The following is a 20,286-nucleotide window of genomic DNA, read 5'->3' on the forward strand; positions in this document are numbered from 1 at the left end:
GACACGAAACGACGGACGATCAAGAGCCCTTACGATGACAACACGCAAGAACAACGGGGTGACAGAAACAACCAAATGAATCCAAGACTTCCATTAGTAATGAAAACAAACAATGGTAAACACGTTGTCTGTTGTCGAGGTAATATTTCAAGATGCACACAACGATTAGACTCACTGGCTGAGCGAGAGGCAGGCACTTAAATACGTGATCGGGGCACCACTACTGGCCGCTGGGAGCACATATTCCACTGTGACACCCTCACATTAAATGTCGGCCACAACGCACTTGCCACCACGGCTTGTGGCGTGATGATGCAGAGACCTCTAGGGGTCTTCTACGTTCGTGCCATCTGGTGTGTATTCCAAATCCATGGCACGCGGTACGAGATACCTCCCCCCTGAAAGTTGAGCATAGGGGCAGCAACACCCTGGATGGTGCCGAGGTGGACGGCAGTGGGAAGAAGAGTCAGGCCCATCAACCACTGTTGGTGGGGAGGAAGGGACACCCAAGGTATCCATGATGGCCAACCCAGAGTCCAGGGTGGGGGAGGGAACTGCCAATCCACAAGGGGATGGAGAGGACCGGTGTTAGGCCCGCATGGAGACGGCAACCGGGGGCATGGTCGGTGACGTGAGGACCACGTCCGTACCTGAAGAAGGTAGGGGAGGAGGGGCGGTGCGAGTCCTGTGGGGATATTTGGGCAGAGCTGATTATGATGGCGGCACTCCAACCCTTCTGACTTCTGCACCGACGTCACACCGTGGCGGGCGTCCAACCGGCCTTGCGCCTGTACCCACAGGCCCACATGGCTGCGCCGGGGTCGTAATGCAGTAAGGGCCGAGAGTGGGAGTGGGAGGGGGATGGCATCAGCAAATGGAGCAGGGGCTTTGGCTGTTGCCCATGAAGGAGCTCTGCCATAGTGCGATAGGTGCTCAAAAACAGGGTGAGGGCTGACATCGTTAGAGATGTGTTGACTGCCTTTGTCAACTGTTGTTTATAAATGCGGACAAGCCTCTCCGTCGCAGCATTGGACAAATGGTGGAAAGGCGGGCTACAGATATGTTTCATACCACTGGCATGACAGAAGTCGTGGATTGGGGTCACTGTGAATTGAGGGCCATTATCTGAGACCATTGGGTGTGGCAGGCCCTCAATAGCGAGAACCTGGCCCATGGCCGTGAGTGTAGCCTCCTTGGTGGTGGATGCCATGCAAACGTCATACGAGTATCTGGAGTAGACATCCACGATTGGCCGTGAGTGTAGCCTCCGTGGTGGTGGATGCCATGCAGACGACATATGGGTATCTGGAGTATACATCCACGATAAGTAACCACATGGACCCCAAAAACGGGCCCGCAAAATCGATATGGATGAGATCCCTGGGCCAGCAAGGCACAGGCCAAGGTGCAAACGACTGGGGGGGCTTGCCTGGTGACGCGCTCACACTGTGCACCCACGGACCAGGCAGTCAACATCGCTATCGATGCCGGGCCAATACATGTGCCGGTGAGCCAAAACTTTCATACGGGGCATACCCCAGTGCCCGCCGTGTAAAAAAATGAGCACCTGAAGCCACAAATCTGGAGGGATGGCCACCCGATGGACATCTGACTCCGTGGCGAACAGAAGGACATTGTCAACCATGGAGAGCTTGTGGGACAGGTGGCGCCAGGGGCTGAAATCAGACTGCATGTGACGAGTTACATAGGAAGGCCACCTGTGGACCACATAGTGGAAAACCTGCTGTAAGAGGGTCACGGCAGGTACCCTCGGCAATGTGAGCAGCCGTAAGAGACAGACCGTCCAGCACACCGCGGCAAGTGGAATCAATGTGAGAGCAGAGGACCTCCTGTTGGCAAAGTTAGGATCGGGGCCTGCTGGGAGACATGACAAAGTGTCCGCATTAGCATGATGGATGGTGAGTAGCACTGGAGACTTTGAGCCATCCGGTCTGGAAGCTGAGAGTGGGATCCAAAAAGCATAAACAAGGGTATATGGTCCATCAGGAGGGTGAACTTTGCCCCAAAGAGGTAGTTGTGTAATTTTTGGAAGGCGGACACAATAGCCAGGACCTCCTTTTCAATGTGGGAGTAGTTCTGTTGTGCTGGGGTCAATGTCTTGGAGGCATAAGTGATGGGTTGTTCAGAGCCGTCGGCATCCCAATGCGTGAGGATGAACCCAATGCCGTATGCTGGTGCATCAGCCGCCACACCCAAGGCGTGGTTCGAAGAGAAGGGAGTATAGCAAGGGGCGGACTTCAGCATTGCCATTAAACGGAGAAAAGCCTGGTCAAAGGCAGGAGTCCAATCAAAAGGTACCCCTTTACGATGCAAGTGATTGAGGGGTTGAGCAACAGAGGCAGCCTGCGACTGCCCATAAACACCTGGAGATCAGATAAGACCTCAACACGAGGAAGAGCCTCAATGGCTGTGACATTACGACTCAAAGAGCAAATGCCATCTTTACTAAGCCAGTGGCCTAAATATTCCACTTCCAATTGAAAAAAACAACACTTGTCCAGATGACAGCGTAAACCTGCACATTGCAGAGGGTGAAATAAGGCACTGATGTTTTGCAAATGTTCCTGGTGGGAACACCCGGTGACCAAGGTGTCATCCAGATAATTCATACAGGTGTGTAAGCTGCTCAAGGATCTGCTCGAAAATGCCGGCACTGGTGAGACACCAAAGGGAAGGCGCTTATATTTATACAATCCAAAAGGCGTGTTGATAAACATGATGTTCTGAGATTCGGCATCCAAGAGTAAATGGTGGTAAGCCTCAGCCAAGTTGATCTTTTAAAAATACAAGGTTGGCGAGAAGGTCTTCCTGCCAGAGAATGGGGTAAGTGTCAATGAGGCACTGAGTACTGACAATAGCGCCGATGTCCCCACACAGCTGAAGGGACCCATAGGGTTTCCGTATGACCACCACTGGTGTCGCCAGGCACTGTATGTCACGTGCTTCAGAATGCCAGTGGCCTGGAGCCAATCAAGCTCCTGCTAAACTGCCGGCTGTAAGGCCACCAGAAGGGGCCGGGTCCGGAAAAAGCGAGGCTGCGCATCCGACTGTAGGGTGATGTGCACCTGAAAACTGGAAGCACAGCTGAGATTCGTTGCAAACAACAGCGCAAAAGCAGAGCACAGGTCATCCAAGTCCTGAAAAGGAACAGCTGTGGAAACGACCCTAACTTTGTCTGAAATTGAAAAACCAAATAGTTGAAATGCATGCAGACCAAAAATATTCGAAGGCAACGGGAAGTCAACAACAAAGAGGGTAAGTACCGGGGAACACAACTGTACGCTGGATGATTAACTGCCCATGAAGGGGAATGGAACCTTCTCCATAGGCGACCAAACGGCAAGAGGGAGGTGACAACCCGGCCGGGTATATGTCACCATATTAATCAGGGAGATGTTGGCCCCAGTGTTGACCCGAAAAGTGAAAACCTCAGTGAAAAGGCGGACTGTGAGGAAAAGCTTCCGCACTGATGGGTCATCCTGTGGGACGAACGATTGCAGAGTATGGACTGCATCTTGAGGCCCAGGAGGGGCAGGACTGGAGCAAGTAGAACGACTATGACAAACCAGTCAGGTGTGGCCCTCCTTGTTACACAGCGTGCATGTTTTCCAGTGGTGGGGACAATCAGCTCGAGAATATGCAGTAAAACAATGTGGGCAAGATGGGAGTGGGCCACACGACCAGCAAAGGAGGGGCAACCTCAGACGCCGATGCCATAGAGACGGCGGGCAATGAGGAGTCGCGACGGCACTGGCCTCTGTCAGATGGGCCACGTCGACGTAGCGAGGGTGGAACCCGCTGTGATGCCTTAATTGCCATCACCTGCGGCTGTGCCATAAGATGCTCATTAGCCACTTGAGAAATTTCAAAGGGGTGAGCAATGCGGAGAATCTCTTACAAGGAGGGGTTATCAAGTTTCAACGCTGCAGTACGGACCTAAGGATTGGGAGCCAGCTGAACCACCACATTCCAGACGAGGGAGTCCGCATACAAAGTCTTACACAGCTGATTGGTGCATGTAAGATCGCATCTACAGCTGAGACCCTGGAAGACCGGGACCCAGGAATGATAAGATTGACCAGGCTGTTTATGGTACTGGTGGAACTCCAGCCAAGAAGCGATCACATTGTAGCGCTGGGAATAATAGTTTGTCAACAAAAGGCCAATCTCCTGGAAAGAGAGAGCCACGGGATCGAACAACAGTGCCAACTTGTGGAGGAGAAAGAACGTGTCTGGGGACGAGGTGACAGCTACAACCAAATGAATCCAAGACGTCCACTAGTAATAAAAACAAAGAATGGTAAACACGTCTGTTTCCAGGCAATATTTCAAGATGCACACAACGATTAGACTCACTGGCTGAGCGAGAGGCAGGCACTTAAATACATGATTGGGGTACCGCTATTGGCTGCTGGAACCACATGTTCTACTGTGGCACCCTCACATTAAACGTGGGCCAGGGGGCGTGCGCTGCTACGGCTTATGGCGCAATGGTAAAGAGACCTCTAGGGGTCTTGTACGTCCATGCCATCTGGCACATATTCCAAATCCGTGGAGCACGGTACCAGACTATCAGTCTGTGCTCATGTTCCAGACCTACTAGATCATCCTAGCTAACAGTGAATTATTATTTAACATTTCTCCAACACCAGCCTTAAACTTTTATGTTATACCTACATCCCTTATACCTTTTATGTTGTACCTACATGAAGTACCTACTGTGTTATCACAGTGTGCCAGTGTTGGCCAACAATTCTAAGACTCCTCTTAAATTCCATTAATTAGCTTTTAGCTACAGAACACCGACAGATTACCCTCGACTGTACTACCGTGCGTTTTAGGGAATGGCGTGGTTGAGATAATATGCGTCAAGTGATCATTCCATGTGCTACGTCTGTACCATTAGCTCTAATTGTTGTCCACTTGTTGTATAGACTCTGTAATACTTGTGGCTACTGTAGATGTTGCAAGCCAAAGTCTCAAGTTCTACCAGAACAACAGTCATCTGATGAATATCATGGTAAATGTCTAACCACTCATGACAATTCCCAGGCCTGGTCCTCTTACACAGTTAAGATATAGAATTTAAGTACTTTTGTCACACTTCATGTTCAGCTTCTACATGTAAATCCATCACGGTTACTTAATGTGAGGAGTAGATTCCATTTATACTTAACAAGTTTTGCTTATCAAGGAAACACCCTAGTTTACAACCCTTGAGCACAAACAATTAGTCAATAGCGTGAATTTGGGGGATTACTTAAATTGATCACTAGATGAATTATTCATGGAATAACCTAGCAGTCATGTAAACACACTTGTACCGTTATTACTACTTCACTCCCTCTGTATCCTGTCAAATGCCCAAGACTCCCCTGATGTGCCCCCTGTCAAAGAGTGTTACAGTCAACTGTAATTGGCGAAGCCTCTTCCCAATCCAGCTGGCCATCTCTCAATTGACACATTGGTTCTGATCACTGGTCCACATCACAGTGCCTGTGCATTACCGTGCGGCTGCTCAGCAACTATCCAGCTGATCACCACTGCCACCCCCACCCTTGCACCATCATCAACTCCACTTGGGAGGTCATCATCCAAATGTCACACTCAACCCGGTGACATGGCATCAGCAGGCACACACTCAAAATTAGAGGCAAAGGCACTAACTGTTTAGAATTTACATGGCAAAAATTGAGAAATTTTGGAAATATGTAAGTGAAAACTACTATAACCCACACTCCCTCAAATATTTTTCTAATTATATATTTTGCCCTCCAATATGTTAACGCCCCATAATACACTAAATGCCAATGTTGGCAAAACATTTTAACCTTTTGTTCAAGCCAGTTCATTATTGTTCAAAATGTTTACTGTTTTCCTATTTTTTGTTTACTAGTTTGGATGAACTAATGTTTGCTTTTCGGATCTGTGATACAGCTCCCTTGGAGGGGACAGAGTGGAGGCAAGACTTATGTGTGGGTGAGAAATAGGAATGAGAGGATGAAGGGTAACTTTTTATTTCTTCAAAATTGTATAATTGATGTTATATGTTCAATGCTCTGTCATGGCCCAGTCCTGTCTCTTAGTCATAGCAGCGGCAAGAGCTGGGCCCGGCAAAACATCATATGTTGCACAATCATTCCACAGTACTCATGGATGCCTTCTCACGCACAGTAATGCTGAGGTGGGGATCCCATCCACAGTAGTGTTGAGTGTGGTACACTTACTACAATGCTACCAACTTGCCAAAGGGAGGATTGGATGAAGGTCACATGGGGTATGTCGGGCAGGTCGGCAAGGAAGCGTCACTATGGACAGCTTGCTCTCCTGTCTGCCAGCTCTGCTACCCTCTGGACATGTCTTCCAGCCCCTTTCTTTGAAGGCAAGATGCTTCTCACTGTGGCTGTGGCAGCCTCCTCTTGCTGTAGAAATGATCACAAGATCTGTTATCCTTTGGATTAGGTGATGTAAAATAAACCTCCCTGGTTCTTAATCTATGCACTTTTATTCATGTAGAAACTAGACACTCAACCCTAATGCCCAACTACTGCTCCTAGTTCCATCCTGAAGCCACAGTACTCATATTTGTGAATCAAGCTCAACTGGATTTGATGCCAAGCTAGATCACAAACACTGTCTCTTGTGTACTAAATTTTCCACCCTGTAGACACCTGACTTACTTACAAAAATAATCAGGTATTATTCTTGCTATACTGAAATTTGTTGTTTGCTATCCTTTTTGTTGTTGCAGTGTGCTTGGCAGAAAATGTAACTATTATTAAAAAAATCAAACATTAGTGAGTCTGTGCACAGCTTCTATACTAGACAAATAAATAATGCAAAATTATGCAGACAAAAATGGTACTATTCCAAAAAGGCATACAACCCTAGCATCCAACTATATATTGCATTATCAGGATACATTAAAATTCAAATGGACAAAGAAAAATTCAAATCATCAGTAAATGATTACTTGATTGGCAACAGCTTCTATTCTCTGAGAGAGTTCCTAAAAACAATAAGTTTCTCACACTCTGATTCTGTATTTACTCAAAATGTCAAGGATATGTAATAAGTCTTGCTGAAAAAGAAATGTGTTTATTTACGAAATGTTAGAAACAGGTAAGAAATAATTCAATGTCTAATAGACATAGTACATAATCAATTTACAGTACAATTCAATAAATAAACAAATCTCTTGAAGAAGAAGCAACTTGTTAGGGTAAAGAAGTCCAAGAATGGTTGAAAACTGGTTGTTCATCTAAATAAGATGGTTTTTCAAACACTGATATCACTGCTCTACAATTTATCATAGTACTATCTATTTAGACTAACTCTTACTGGATTACATAAAGCCAGAGTTTTCTTCAAGGATAACTTAATGAAGAAGACAGAAAATAAGAAAAACAAAATAAAAAACATTACTGCATAACTTAAGAATAAAATAGTGATCAGTTACTGGAATCAATTAATCTATGCATACAAATTATAAGAAATGAGAGGTAGAAAGTAGAGAAAGACATGAAGTGACTGACTAATGTTTTGTTCTTATAACTTCATTCCTACTGCTAGGAGTTGCCAAAATTGAAAAATTGGAATGTATTTTTCAATACTAATTTCTGTATCATCTGTAGTCATCTTTCTACAGGTAGTGACAAGTTATTCACTTACAATATTATAATTTAAGCAAATTTAATAACTGAACCATTATTAATTCTATTCCTTGTACATTTTTAAACCAAAAATGGCCTTGCCACATTGGTAACATCAGTTCCCATCAGTTAACTGAAGTTAAGTGCTGTCAGGCTTGGCTAGCACCTGGATGGGTCAATGTCCGGGTCTGCCAATTGCGGTTGGCAAGTGGGGTGCACTCAGCCGTTGTGAGGCCAATTGAGGAGCTACTTGTGGCACTGGTCATGAAAACTGACAAAGGCCATGAGAGTGGTGTGCTGACAACAAGCCTCTCCATATCAGCATCTGGTGACGCCTGAGGGCTGAGGATGACACAATGGCCAGTCAGTACTGTTGGACCTTCAAGGCTTCTTTGGATGGTGTTCGCTTGTCTGTTTTATGTTTTTAAACCAAATAGTTGGGCATGTAAGTGTCTACAGCTGACACTGTGCAACAACTGATACTAACAATAACTTTTACTGATAACAGCTATTTTGTAACTTTATACAGAATTATAAAAAATACATACCACCAAAATAGGACTTGCTGGTTTAAGCTCAATAGCCATCGCAAAGTTCTGGATAGCAAGAAGCAGAATTTTTTCTATCCTGTAATACAAAGATGCTCTGTAAGTAAAAAACTGAGAAAATAATCGTAGGCTGTTGTGTGGGGCAGTTGAAAATGAAAACAGTAACAAAAATAAAATTTTTGTTCAGGCAGTTTGTAATAGTATGGTCATTTTTTTTCATAGAATCTTTGTTAAATGGAATGGAACTGCTCTGCCTGTTACCTAGGCTATGATACATTGACAAAGTACAAGGTGTTATCCAAAATGTTTGGGACTGGTGCTGCCATCTGTTGAAAACCTTACCTTTGGATTAATGATCACCATCACCCTCGAATTAGTTCCAATCCACAAGTACACACCGGTCCCAGCACTTCTGCCACTACTAAAACATTTTCTGGAAGTCCTTTTCTTTGAGGGTGTTTATCACTACCAGTGATGCTTCTTGAATCCGCTCTAGAGTGTCGAACCCACGGCCTTTCAACTTGAGTTTCATTGAAGTCGCAAGGTGCCAAATCTGCTGAGTATGGTGGGTGGGCTACAACCTTCATGTTGTTTTTGCCAAAATGGTCCTGAAGAGCAAGGACGTGTGACAGGACGTGTTGTCGTGATGCAACAGCCAATTTGCTTGATGCCAAAGTTCGGGCCGTCGTCACCGCAAGTTTTCACAGAGACATCACAAAATGTCACAGTAGTATGTGGAATTCACTGTTTGGTTGGGTGGGATGAATTCTTTGTGCACAATTCCCTTGGTATCAAAGAAAACAATGACCATGCTCTTCACTTACCTCTTCACCTGTCTCGCTTTTTTGGGTCTTGGAGAACCCGGGCTATTCAACTGGGATGACTGTTGCTTTGTCTCTGGGCCATAACCAAGTCTAGCTCTTGTCACTGGTGATAACACGTGACAAGAAGGTTGGATTATCAGATGCAGTCAGATGAAGGTCTGTGCCTTCTGATCGACAGTCAAAATCCTTGGCACAAGTATTGCGGTGACACGATGCACGCCCAATTCATCAGTCAACATTCATTGACATGTCCTATAACCAATACCCACTTCATCTGCAAGCTCTTGAATGATTTGACGTTGATTCACACGAACCAACTGTTGAAGTTTGGCAACAATGTCTGGCCTTGTGCGGCTGACGGGCCTTGCAGTGTGAGCATCATCTTCGACGTCTATAAGGCCGGTCCTGTACCGAGCATGCCACTCAAACAAATGCGTATGGCTCATACTCTACCTCCCAAACACTTGTTAAATCATTGCCAAGGGTCTCCGTAGCACTTTTCCCGAGATTCACACAGAATTTGATACACATGCACTGTTCTGTTCACAGATTCACTGTAAAATCGCCACACACCAAACACAGAGTATTACAGAAATCACTGTGGACACACAAAACGTCCTGCCAGCTGAATGCCACTCCGCACACTAACTCATCAGATATGCAGCTCTCGCCACCTAGCGGTGTAAAGATCTACTACTACTAGTTTCCAGATAGCAGCACCAGTCTCGAAAATTTTGGATTCCACCTCGTAGTATGTTGGTATGAAGTAAAAAATATTGTAGGGAAACAGAGTTTCACTTTCCCAGTTTTGTGCTAAGTTATTCATAAACATAAGGAATAAGTCCTCTCACCTGTTCTTATATACAGGAATCACCTGCGCTTTTTCCCGGTCACTTGGGACTTTGCGCTGGGTGAGACATTTGCAACAAATACAAGCAGCCAGGAAACTGGAAATTATTCCATATTCAAAAGCAGACTATAAGAGCACCTTATTAGCCACTTCTCCTTTAATTTATTAGGGTATTTGGAGTGAGGGATGTGAATTTCACTTCACTCTAATATTCGTATATACAGATCTTGATTCTGCCAGTACATATACATTTGACAGTGTTTTGTGTAAAGTTACACAAATGTATGTTTTTTAAGAATTTGATAAAATTAGTAATTAAAGAGGAGGCACAATGATTTCTTTCAAAATATCCACTTTTCTCTTAACATACATACACATTTTTACAGTAATCTAGAAGTGATTCAGCAATATCAAGACGACTAATTAGCAGTAGCCGTAATTTGTTGTTACAATGCATCAAAGAAGTATGTAGTCTGAAATTGTCGCTTCTGCCTATTAATGTATAATTTGGTTTTTTTCTACATCACTGAAAGACCCCCCCACACACACACAATAAAAATCATGATGGGTGTTTAATACAAATGCCACAAAACATTTCCACATGATCATAAGATGAAGGTGTCATCAACATACTGGAAGGAAAAGGTAGGTTTCCACTAAGCTCATTCTAACGTACCTCTTTGAAGTCTTCCATATAAATGTTGGTGACAAATGGTAAGGAGTATTCCACATGGCTGCTCCTTCCGTCTGCCGATAGTAACCACTATCGAAAAGAAAGTATGTCAACTTCAGGATATGCATTTTGTTGGTAGTCTCTATGTCAAATTTCTGGCCAAAAGTTCCAAAGATTCTTGCAGGGACAAGCTCGTGAGGATGTCACAACTACTAAGCATAAAGTTGTTGCGGTACTTAATGAAATCCATGCAGTGTGCATATGATGTGGACGTTTTCCAATGCAAGGGCTAATTGTAAGCATATCCTTAAGCCACCTAGAAAGTGAGTATGTCAGAGCACCAATGCTGCTAACAACGAGGCATAAACGCACCCCATCTTTGTGAACCTTAGGATGTCCATAAAGTCTCGGTGCAACAGATGATCTCAGTTAAAGTCTCTTAAGAAGATTGCCTGGTGTGTCGATCTTCTGATACACATCGTCCTTTAGCAGGCCCTGCAACTTCTCAATGAAATCCGGGAGACATATTATCACAGTCGCACTGACTTTGTCAGTGGGTAAAAGCATGATATCTGAACCATAATACCTGAATCTTCTCTTAGTTCCTGTATGGTCACCCTCTCACTGCTAGGGATATTTGTTTTCTACTACATGACTACTCTGCAATTCACATTTAAGTGCTTGGCAGAGGGTTCATCGAACCACAATCATACTATCTCTCTACTATTCCACTCCCGAACAGCGAGCGGGAAAAACGAACACCTAAACCTTTCTGTTCGAGCTCTGATTTCTCTTATTTTATTTTGATGATCATTCCTACCTATGTAGGTTGGGCTCAACAAAATATTTTCGCATTTCGAAGGTTTAGTTCACATGAGGACACAACAGATTTTTTGATGTAGGTCTTCAGCTGATTCAGAGGATAGTTGTGTTGCTACTTGTTCCATTGCATTGACGACAGTGATACTTGCAGGTCTAGGGAAAGTGAAACACTGAGTCCCTTCTTAAGAACTGAAATCATGTCCTCATCCAGTTGCTGCTTAGCCATGAGATTGATAATGGTCTTATAGGGAGCAACAGAATGTATTCTCTCAGCTACATGCTTGAAGTTCGATGTTTGACATCTGGCGGCCTTATGTGGTGTGGAGTCTGCCGTGACCCAAATGACACCGTCAATCCATTCTCATGCTGTAGATGAGGCTTCGAGATATTGGACGCAAGCCACGCCATGAGTACAGACTTCGTACAGAGCATCACGTAGGTGCCAGGGGGCAGCAGATAAAAAGCCTGATGCCAACTCCTTGCCATTCAGTTCATCTGCACACCTGATGATGACAATATGGTTGTTTGCCTAAACGTTGCGTCCATTTGATACTGACATCAGTAGTTTACCCATAAACTATTCTGTCAGTTCACAATTTTTCCGATAAAAACTGGCCATATTCTGAATATCTTTTCACACATCCATCTATAGATCTCCATGTTCCTCCTACAGCCTCTCCTTTTACTTAAGTTTCAAAATACACAAAACAATCATTCAAGCCATTCTATTGCAGCTGGTTTGAAAGCCTGCATGAAACATATCTTAGCCCTGACAGACTAGCGCATCTAGCTCATCTTACAAACCCTTTCATCCTATGTAAGAGAAACCCATGGCTTCCTGGAATGTCTCAAATCTATTCCCACTTCTGTCCCACCTAGAACCCTCCACATCATTACTAATTTTTAACCATGCTCTATGTAAGCCCTCGCATACAGATGGTCTCACATCCCTAGAATACTATCTCTCTCAACAAACATCTGAAAATCTCATTAAAACCTTGTTTGTTGTTGCTTTAGACTATTCCATCCTCCTCTTCCTTCTTCATCTTCAGAACGAATGCCACAACAACAGCCATAGAAAAAAAGACTACACATATGACTCACAGTACACCTTTTGGAAAAAAGACCCTAACTAGCAATATGTACGTAATGTGAATCACCTGTCAGTATTCAGTTCCTCACCGTACAAGAAAGAATTACTCAAATGCACAATGTCAATTACTGCACTTACATAGATGTTTGGGGATTGGTCATAACTTTAGAAGAACCAAGATACAGCAATAAACTCTATCTAGCTGACTTCCCTGCAATCAGATTTGTCCTCAGCTAAAATCTATTATCAGTTTCACTAATACTCTGAATACTTACTCATAGTGATAGTAGCCACGAAGACACAGTGTCTGTACCATATGATTTACTCCATTATACTTGTGTAGTAACCCATGGAGACGGAATATAGGACTATAACTGCCTGGTGCAGCAATTTTGAGTCTTAGGTTGATATAGTTCATCTCTGCTGGATAATTAAACTTCCCATTCTGTGTTGCTATTTCATAGCAGCTGAGAGCTTTTTCATAATCGTGGCAGTATTCATAAAACATTCCAGCATGGTGATTGACCTACAACATGACATGGTGACAATTAAGTCCTTACTGAAAGGAAACACATTAATTAGTGATTAAATGATGATTCCTTCATTAAGGAAGTATGCCATTAATATAAAATGCAATTTTACTCATATTTGACTTAATAAATATTAGACATCAAATACATACATCACATACTTAAAAAACATAGAAGATACTTAGTTGATACTAGTTTCATTAGTAAAATTTGCTACTATAACTGGTGAACAGAGTCTTATAACAATGAACATTCAACTACAAATTTCAGATAAAAATATTCCAAGTGTATCTTAGGACACAGTAATATTGTATTGTATGTTAACCAGGGGCCTAGAAATGACTGAGAGGCTGGGTCCCTGTCGTGGTTACAATGGTCAACAACCCCACGACGACTACCGCAGTCCACTTCCCCCCCCAATGCCCCACACCGAACCACTCTTTCAGGGTTATTATGCGGCTTGGCCCCCGGTGGACCCTCCCCAGGGAAAGTCTAACATCAGATGAGTGTTATTCCTATGTTTGCGTGGTAGAGTAAAGGTGGCGTATGCGTACGTGGAGAACTTTTTTGGCAACAATTGCCAACATAATGTAGCTGAGGCGGAATAAGGGGAACCAGCCTACATTCGCAGCGGTGGATGGAAAACTGCCTAAAAACCACCCACAGTGTTAGAGAAATGGGCACACAACTAGAAAATGAAGAACTCTATTTGTATCATTAATGTTATCTCACTACATGAAGCGTTCCAAATTATACTTCGCCGTCATTAATGTACATGTGTGTCCATTATCAGCGACAAAATAGTTGGCACATTTTGGTGTTCCTTTTCTTTTTGTATATCTTTGTGGCTATTTACACAAGTGAAATGCAGTTCCCCATGATGTGTATGGCTGTTTCTCTCCTCTCTCTCACCACCACCTCTTCCTGCAATTCTTATTTATAGTAAATATATATTCAACACCAATATTTTTATGTTCCTCATTCCAAAAAAAAAGAGATTTCTTTAACTCACCTAGCCATTCAAAATACATTTTCCATTATTATCCATTGCATATCACCAAATATTAATTTTCTGAAAAATTCATATAATAGGAACAATTTGCAAATGTTACTTAGCACTTAAAACATGTGTTGTTCTGTTAATTTTCCGACCAAAATCACACAGTACAGCAATACACTAATAGACAAAATTTATGTAGATGAACACTTAACCAGAGAATCCAGTACTGAGTGGTGTCTGACCATGATTCACAACCAGCCATAATAAACAACTTGTCAGATTACAATGAAATAATGTCATCGATAACAAAGTATACAATGAACAGAGAACAAAAAGTTTCAAGGCAGCTTCACAGGATGCTAACTGGAAGGATCTGCGCAATGTAACAGATGTCTGTTCCAAATTTAATGTACTTATTTGAAATTAAATGGGCTTCTATCAATCTTTAACCATTCCACTACTGCAGACATGCTCTCTGCATTCCGTCTTGAGTGCAATTTTGTTGTCACTGTACTGCTCGCCAAATGTTGCTACATGTGCTGAGAGACAACATTCTGGCCACTATGATGTACTTCACGCATTTTTAAGAAAACAGTTCACTGAAAAAAACTGATTTCTGTACATCTTACGGTCTATCTTTGAACGTTAACGGACTGAATGTGATTTCTTTATTTTCATAATTATTGCGGTGCCTGAAATTAAGTACAAAATTTTAAAGTCTGCACAGCATTACGTAAAGTTAGTGTATGGTTGATTTTAACTCACACATTGATGTGTATGAAATGTAGATAAGATATCAGAACTTTATTTAAAACTGAGAGCAGAATAATATCCCATTTTCCTTGAATTATTGGTTCTGTGGCCATTGCTGTCCCTGTGTCATAAATGTTTCAAGATATTGAAACGAGATGTTTTGCAAAAGGTAGCAACCAAAGATGCACATATGTTGTATGATAAATGCTCAAAACTTTTTTGTTCACTTAGATATGCAAGTAACTCGTTTACAACAGTGAGAGGTCAGCGGAAAGAGATGCGTAAACATATTGGTAGCACTTAAGGAAAACCTAAGAGCCACATTTAAACATGTCATCAGCACCTGACGAGCAGAGGAGCATGATGAATTAACTCATCCACAGCTGTCAAAGGATTAACAGCTGCTAGTTACAGAATACAATGTTGTCCAACTCTTGAGAGTTTGTTATTGTTGTTATAGCTCTTAAAGCAACTGCACAATGTATCTATTAACCAATTTTTTGGATGAGAGGTTTTCAAGTGATATGTTTCTCTGAAGTGCAATTTCTTGGAAGTTACACCTAAGTGATGTACTACGCACCAATACAGGGTGTTTCAGAACTGATGGTCAATATTCAGGGATATAAAAGGGAGAGATTTGTTTCACAGTATCAAAGATCAAGAATTGCTCATAGTTCTTATGGTACACATTTTAGAGCCCAAGTTTACTTGACTATTTTGTTTCAAATGATCATTCCTATCATATCCCTGAATATTGACCATCATTTCTGAAACACCCTGAACAAACAATTATTATACTGAAACAATTTACTTATTTTATTATTATTATTAAAATTTTAGACATCTGTGCCACATTAAATCTGAGGATGATAGCATAATTATATTTAGAGGAGAAGAGCCAGAAATGCGGATGTGGACAAAGTAGTAGCCTACATGCTGAACAACAATAACAGCAGTTATTCAAATGCCCCCACCATCATTTTTCAACACAGATGCCAATGATAAAATTACCTAAATCAAAAACAATGTGTATTGCTAATCCCTTTTTGGAATTGAATCCTGCATCTGTGTCTTTGTTTAACACCAACTAACCATATACTTTGTCTCAGAAACAGAAAAAACAAAGAATGAAGGAGTACACAGAGAAAGCTGGAAGAAAAAACCCTAGTTAATCATGCAACTCATATATAACTATGAAAATGCTTTCCCCACAGAAAGGACGATATGGACACATCCTAGCCAATTTCAGATAAAATATGATACGACAGCAAACAATGAACTGCAGGATAATATGCTATAGTAAAGATCAGATGGGTTAAGTTACAGGAACTTAAAACAAGTCACTGTACACATTAACAAAGAGCTTTAGCTATCACACTTCAAAAAACTACAAATAACAATACAATTATCAAGATAGTTGCTAGCTTTTGGGAGGAGAGGGGGAAGGAGCTGCAGCTTTCCTAGGTGCACGAAGTAGACGTGAAGAAGGCTCCTGATTTCTAATGTCTTTAAGACATGCTCCAACTGTTTTACGTGTTTGTAGGAAAAACAAGAACCATTGTCTCAAAATCGGTTAGTGAGTAGTGGTTCTGTTCTGTTTCATGGGACAAGTGTTGTGAGAAACAGAGGCAACGTCTGCAATTAAAATGTAGAAGTTCTGTGAAATTACTAGCAATTAATAGTCACAGTCTCCAGTTAGTGATAAGGTGTGAACAACCTGCTTGGGATTGGAAAAACCCCATCAACATCACCAAAGGCATCCAGCATGGGCTGGTGGATAGTGTTCCATACATCAGCAGGCATATCAACTGAGACCCCCCCATGAACCATGGACCTTGCCGTTGGTGGGGAGGCTTCGGTGCCTCAGCGATACAGATAGCCGTACAACCACAACGGATGGGTATCTGTTGAGAGGCCAGACAAACGTATGGTTCCTGAAGAGGGGCAGCAGTCTTTTCAGTAGATGCAAGGGCAACAGTCTGGATGATTGACTGATCTGGCCTTGTAACAATAACCAAAACAGCCTCGCTGTGCTGGTACTGCGGACGGCTGAAAGCAAGGGAAAGCTACGGCCTAATTTTTCCCAAGGGCATGCAGCTTTACTGTATGATTAAATGATGATGGCGTCCTCTTGGGTAAAATATTCCGGAGGTAAAATAGTCCCCCATTCGGATCTTCGGGCGGTGACTACTCAAGAGGACGTCATTATCAGGAGGAAGAAAACTGGCATCCTACGGATCGGAGCGTGGAATGTCAGGTCCCTTAATCGGGCAGGTAGGTTAGAAAATTTAAAAAGGGAAATGGATAGGTTAAAGTTAGATATAGTGAGAATTAGTGAAGTTCGGCGGCAGGATGAACAAGGCTTCTGGTCAGGTGACTACAGGGTTATAAACACAAAATCAAATATGGGTAATGCAGGAGTAGGTTTAATAATGAATAGGAAAATAGGAATGCAGGTAAGCTACTACAAACAGCATAGTGAATGCATTATTGTGGCCAAGATAGATACGGAGCCCACACCTACTACACTAGTACAAGTTTATATGCCAACTAGCTCTGCAGATGACGATGAAATTGAAGAAATGTATGATGAAATAAAAGAAATTATTCAGATAGTGAAAGGAGACGAAAATTTAATAGTCATGGGTGACAGGAATTCGAGTGTAGGAAAAGGGAGAGAAGGGAACATAGTAGATGAATATGGATTGGAGCTAATAAATGAAAGAGGAAGCTGTCTGGTAGGATTTTGCACAGAGCACAACTTAATCTTAGCTAACACTTGGTTTAAGAATCATGAAAGAAGTTGGTATACATGGAAGAACCCTGGAGATACCAAAAGGTATCAGATAGATTATATAATGGTAAGACAGAGATTTAGGAACCAGGTTTTAAATTGTGAGACATTTCCAGGGGCAGATGTGGACTCTGACCACAATATATTGGTTATGAACTGTAGATTAAAACTGAAGAAACTGCAAAAAGGTGGAGATGGAACCTGGATCAACTGAAAGAACCAGAGGTTGTACAGAGTTTCAGGGAGAGCATAAGGGAACAATTGGCAGGAATGGGGGAAAGAATACAGTAGAAGAAGAATGAGTAGCTTTGAGGGATGAAGTAGTGAAGGCAGCAGAGGATCAAGTAGATAAAAAGATGAGGGCTAGTAGAAATCCTTAGGTAACAGAAGAAATACACTCCTGGAAATGGAAAAAAGAACACATTGACACCGGTGTGTCAGACCCACCATACTTGCTCCGGACACTGCGAGAGGGCTGTACAAGCAATGATCACACGCACGGCACAGCGGACACACCAGGAACCGCGGTGTTGGCCGTCGAGTGGCGCTAGCTGCGCAGCATTTGTGCACCGCCGCCGTCAGTGTCAGCCAGTTTGCCGTGGCATACGGAGCTCCATCGCAGTCTTTAACACTGGTAGCATGCCGCGACAGCGTGGACGTGAACCGTATGTGCAGTTGACGGACTTTGAGCGAGGGCGTATAGTGGGCATGCGGGAGGCCGGGTGGACGTACCGCCGAATTGCTCAACACGTGGGGCGTGAGGTCTCCACAGTACATCGATGTTGTCGCCAGTGGTCTGCGGAAGGTGCACGTGCCCGTCGACCTGGGACCGGAGCGCAGCGACACACGGATGCACGCCAAAACCGTAGGATCCTACGCAGTGCCGTACGGGACCGCACCGCCACTTCCCAACAAATTAGGGACACTGTTGCTCCTGGGGTATCGGCGAGGACCATTCGCAACCGTCTCCATGAAGCTGGGCTACGGTCCCGCACACCGTTAGGCCGTCTTCCGCTCACGCCCCAACATCGTGCAGCCCGCCTCCAGTGGTGTCGCGACAGGCGTGAATGGAGGGACGAATGGAGACGTGTCGTCTTCAGCGATGAGAGTCGCTTCTGCCTTGGTGCAAATGATGGTCGTATGCGTGTTTGGCGCCGTGCAGGTGAGCGCCACAATCAGGACTGCATACGACCGAGGCACACAGGGCCAACACCCGGCTTCATGGTGTGGGGAGCGATCTCCTACACTGGCCGTACACCTCTGGTGATCGTCGAGGGGACACTGAATAGTGCACGGTACATCCAAACCGTCATCGAACCCATCGTTCTACCATTCCTAGACCGGCAAGGGAACTTGCTGTTCCAACAGGACAATGCACATCCGCATGTATCCCGTGCCACCCAACGTGCTCTAGAAGGTGTAAGTCAACTACCCTGGCCAGCAAGATCTCCGGATCTGTCCCCCATTGAGCATGTTTGGGACTGGATGAAGCGTCGTCTCACGCGGTCTGCATGTCCAGCACGAACGCTGGTCCAACTGAGGCGCCAGGTGGAAATGGCATGGCAAGCCGTTCCACAGGACTACATCCAGCATCTCTACAATCGTTTCCATGGGAGAATAGCAACCTGCATTGCTGCGAAAGGTGGATATACACTGTACTAGTGCCGACATTGTGCATGCTCTGTTGCCTGTGTCTATGTGCCTGTGGTTCTGTCAGTGTGATCATGTGATGTATCTGACCCCAGGAATGTGTCAATAAAGTTTCCCCTTCCTGGGACAATGAATTCACGGTGTTCTTATTTCAATTTCCAGGAGTGTATTAAATTTAATTGATGAAAGGAGAAAATATAAAAATGCAATAAATGAAGCAGGCAAAAAGAAATACAAACGTCTCAAAAATGAGATCAACAGGAAGTGCAAAATGGCTAAGCAGGGATGGCTAGAGGACAAATGTAAGGATGTAGAGGCTTATCTCACTAGGGGTAAGATAGATACTGCCTACAGGAAAATTAAAGAGACCTTTGGAGATAAGAGAACCACTTGTATGAACATCAAGAGCTCAGATGGAAACACAGTTCTAAGCAAAGAACGGAAAGCAGAAAGGTGGAAAGAGTATATAGAGGGTCTATACAAGGGCGATGTACTTGAGGACAATATTATGGAAATGGAAGAGGATGTAGATGAAGATGAAATGGGAGATATGATACTGCTTGAAGAGTTTGACAGAGCACTGAAAGACCTGAGTCGAAACAAGGCCCCAGGAGTAGACAAAATTCCATTGGTACTACTGACGCCCTTGGGAAAGCCACTCCTGACAAAACTCTACCATCTGGTGAGCAACATGTATGAGACAGGCGAAATACCCTCAGACTTCAAGAAGAATATAATAATTCCAATCCCAAAGAAAGCAGGTGTTGACAGATGTGAAAATTACCGAACTATCAGTTTAATAAGCCACAGCTGCAAAATACTAACACGAATTCTTTACAGACGAATGGAAAAACTAGTAGAAGCCGACCTCGGGGAAGATCAGTTTGGATTCCGTAGAAATGTTGGAACATGTGAGGCAATACTGACCTTACGACTTATCTTAGAAGAAAGATTAAGGAAAGACAAACATACGTTTCTAGCATTTGTAGACTTAGAGAAAGCTTTTGACAATGTTGATTGAATACTCTCTTTCAAATTCTAAAGGTGACAGGGGTAAAATACAGGGAGCGAAAGGC

At 43.4% G+C, this 20,286-nt stretch overlaps 1 protein-coding gene across 5 annotated transcripts in view; it reads right to left on the minus strand.

Moving 5' to 3' along the window:
• Positions 1-20,286, minus strand: part of LOC126272343 (uncharacterized) — a 313,886-nt gene that overhangs the window by 59,718 nt on the left and 233,882 nt on the right. For all 5 annotated transcript variants that reach the window (XM_049975141.1, XM_049975140.1, XM_049975138.1 and 2 more), the window contains 2 exons: positions 12,759-13,009; positions 8,222-8,300 (listed from right to left, as the gene is read on the minus strand). In XM_049975141.1, coding sequence (XP_049831098.1) covers positions 8,222-8,300; positions 12,759-13,009 — 330 coding nt within the window. The remainder of the gene's footprint in view (positions 1-8,221; positions 8,301-12,758; positions 13,010-20,286) is intronic.

Source organism: Schistocerca gregaria, chromosome 5 (assembly GCF_023897955.1).
Source record: "Schistocerca gregaria isolate iqSchGreg1 chromosome 5, iqSchGreg1.2, whole genome shotgun sequence".
Taxonomy (NCBI): Eukaryota; Metazoa; Arthropoda; class Insecta; order Orthoptera; family Acrididae; genus Schistocerca; species Schistocerca gregaria.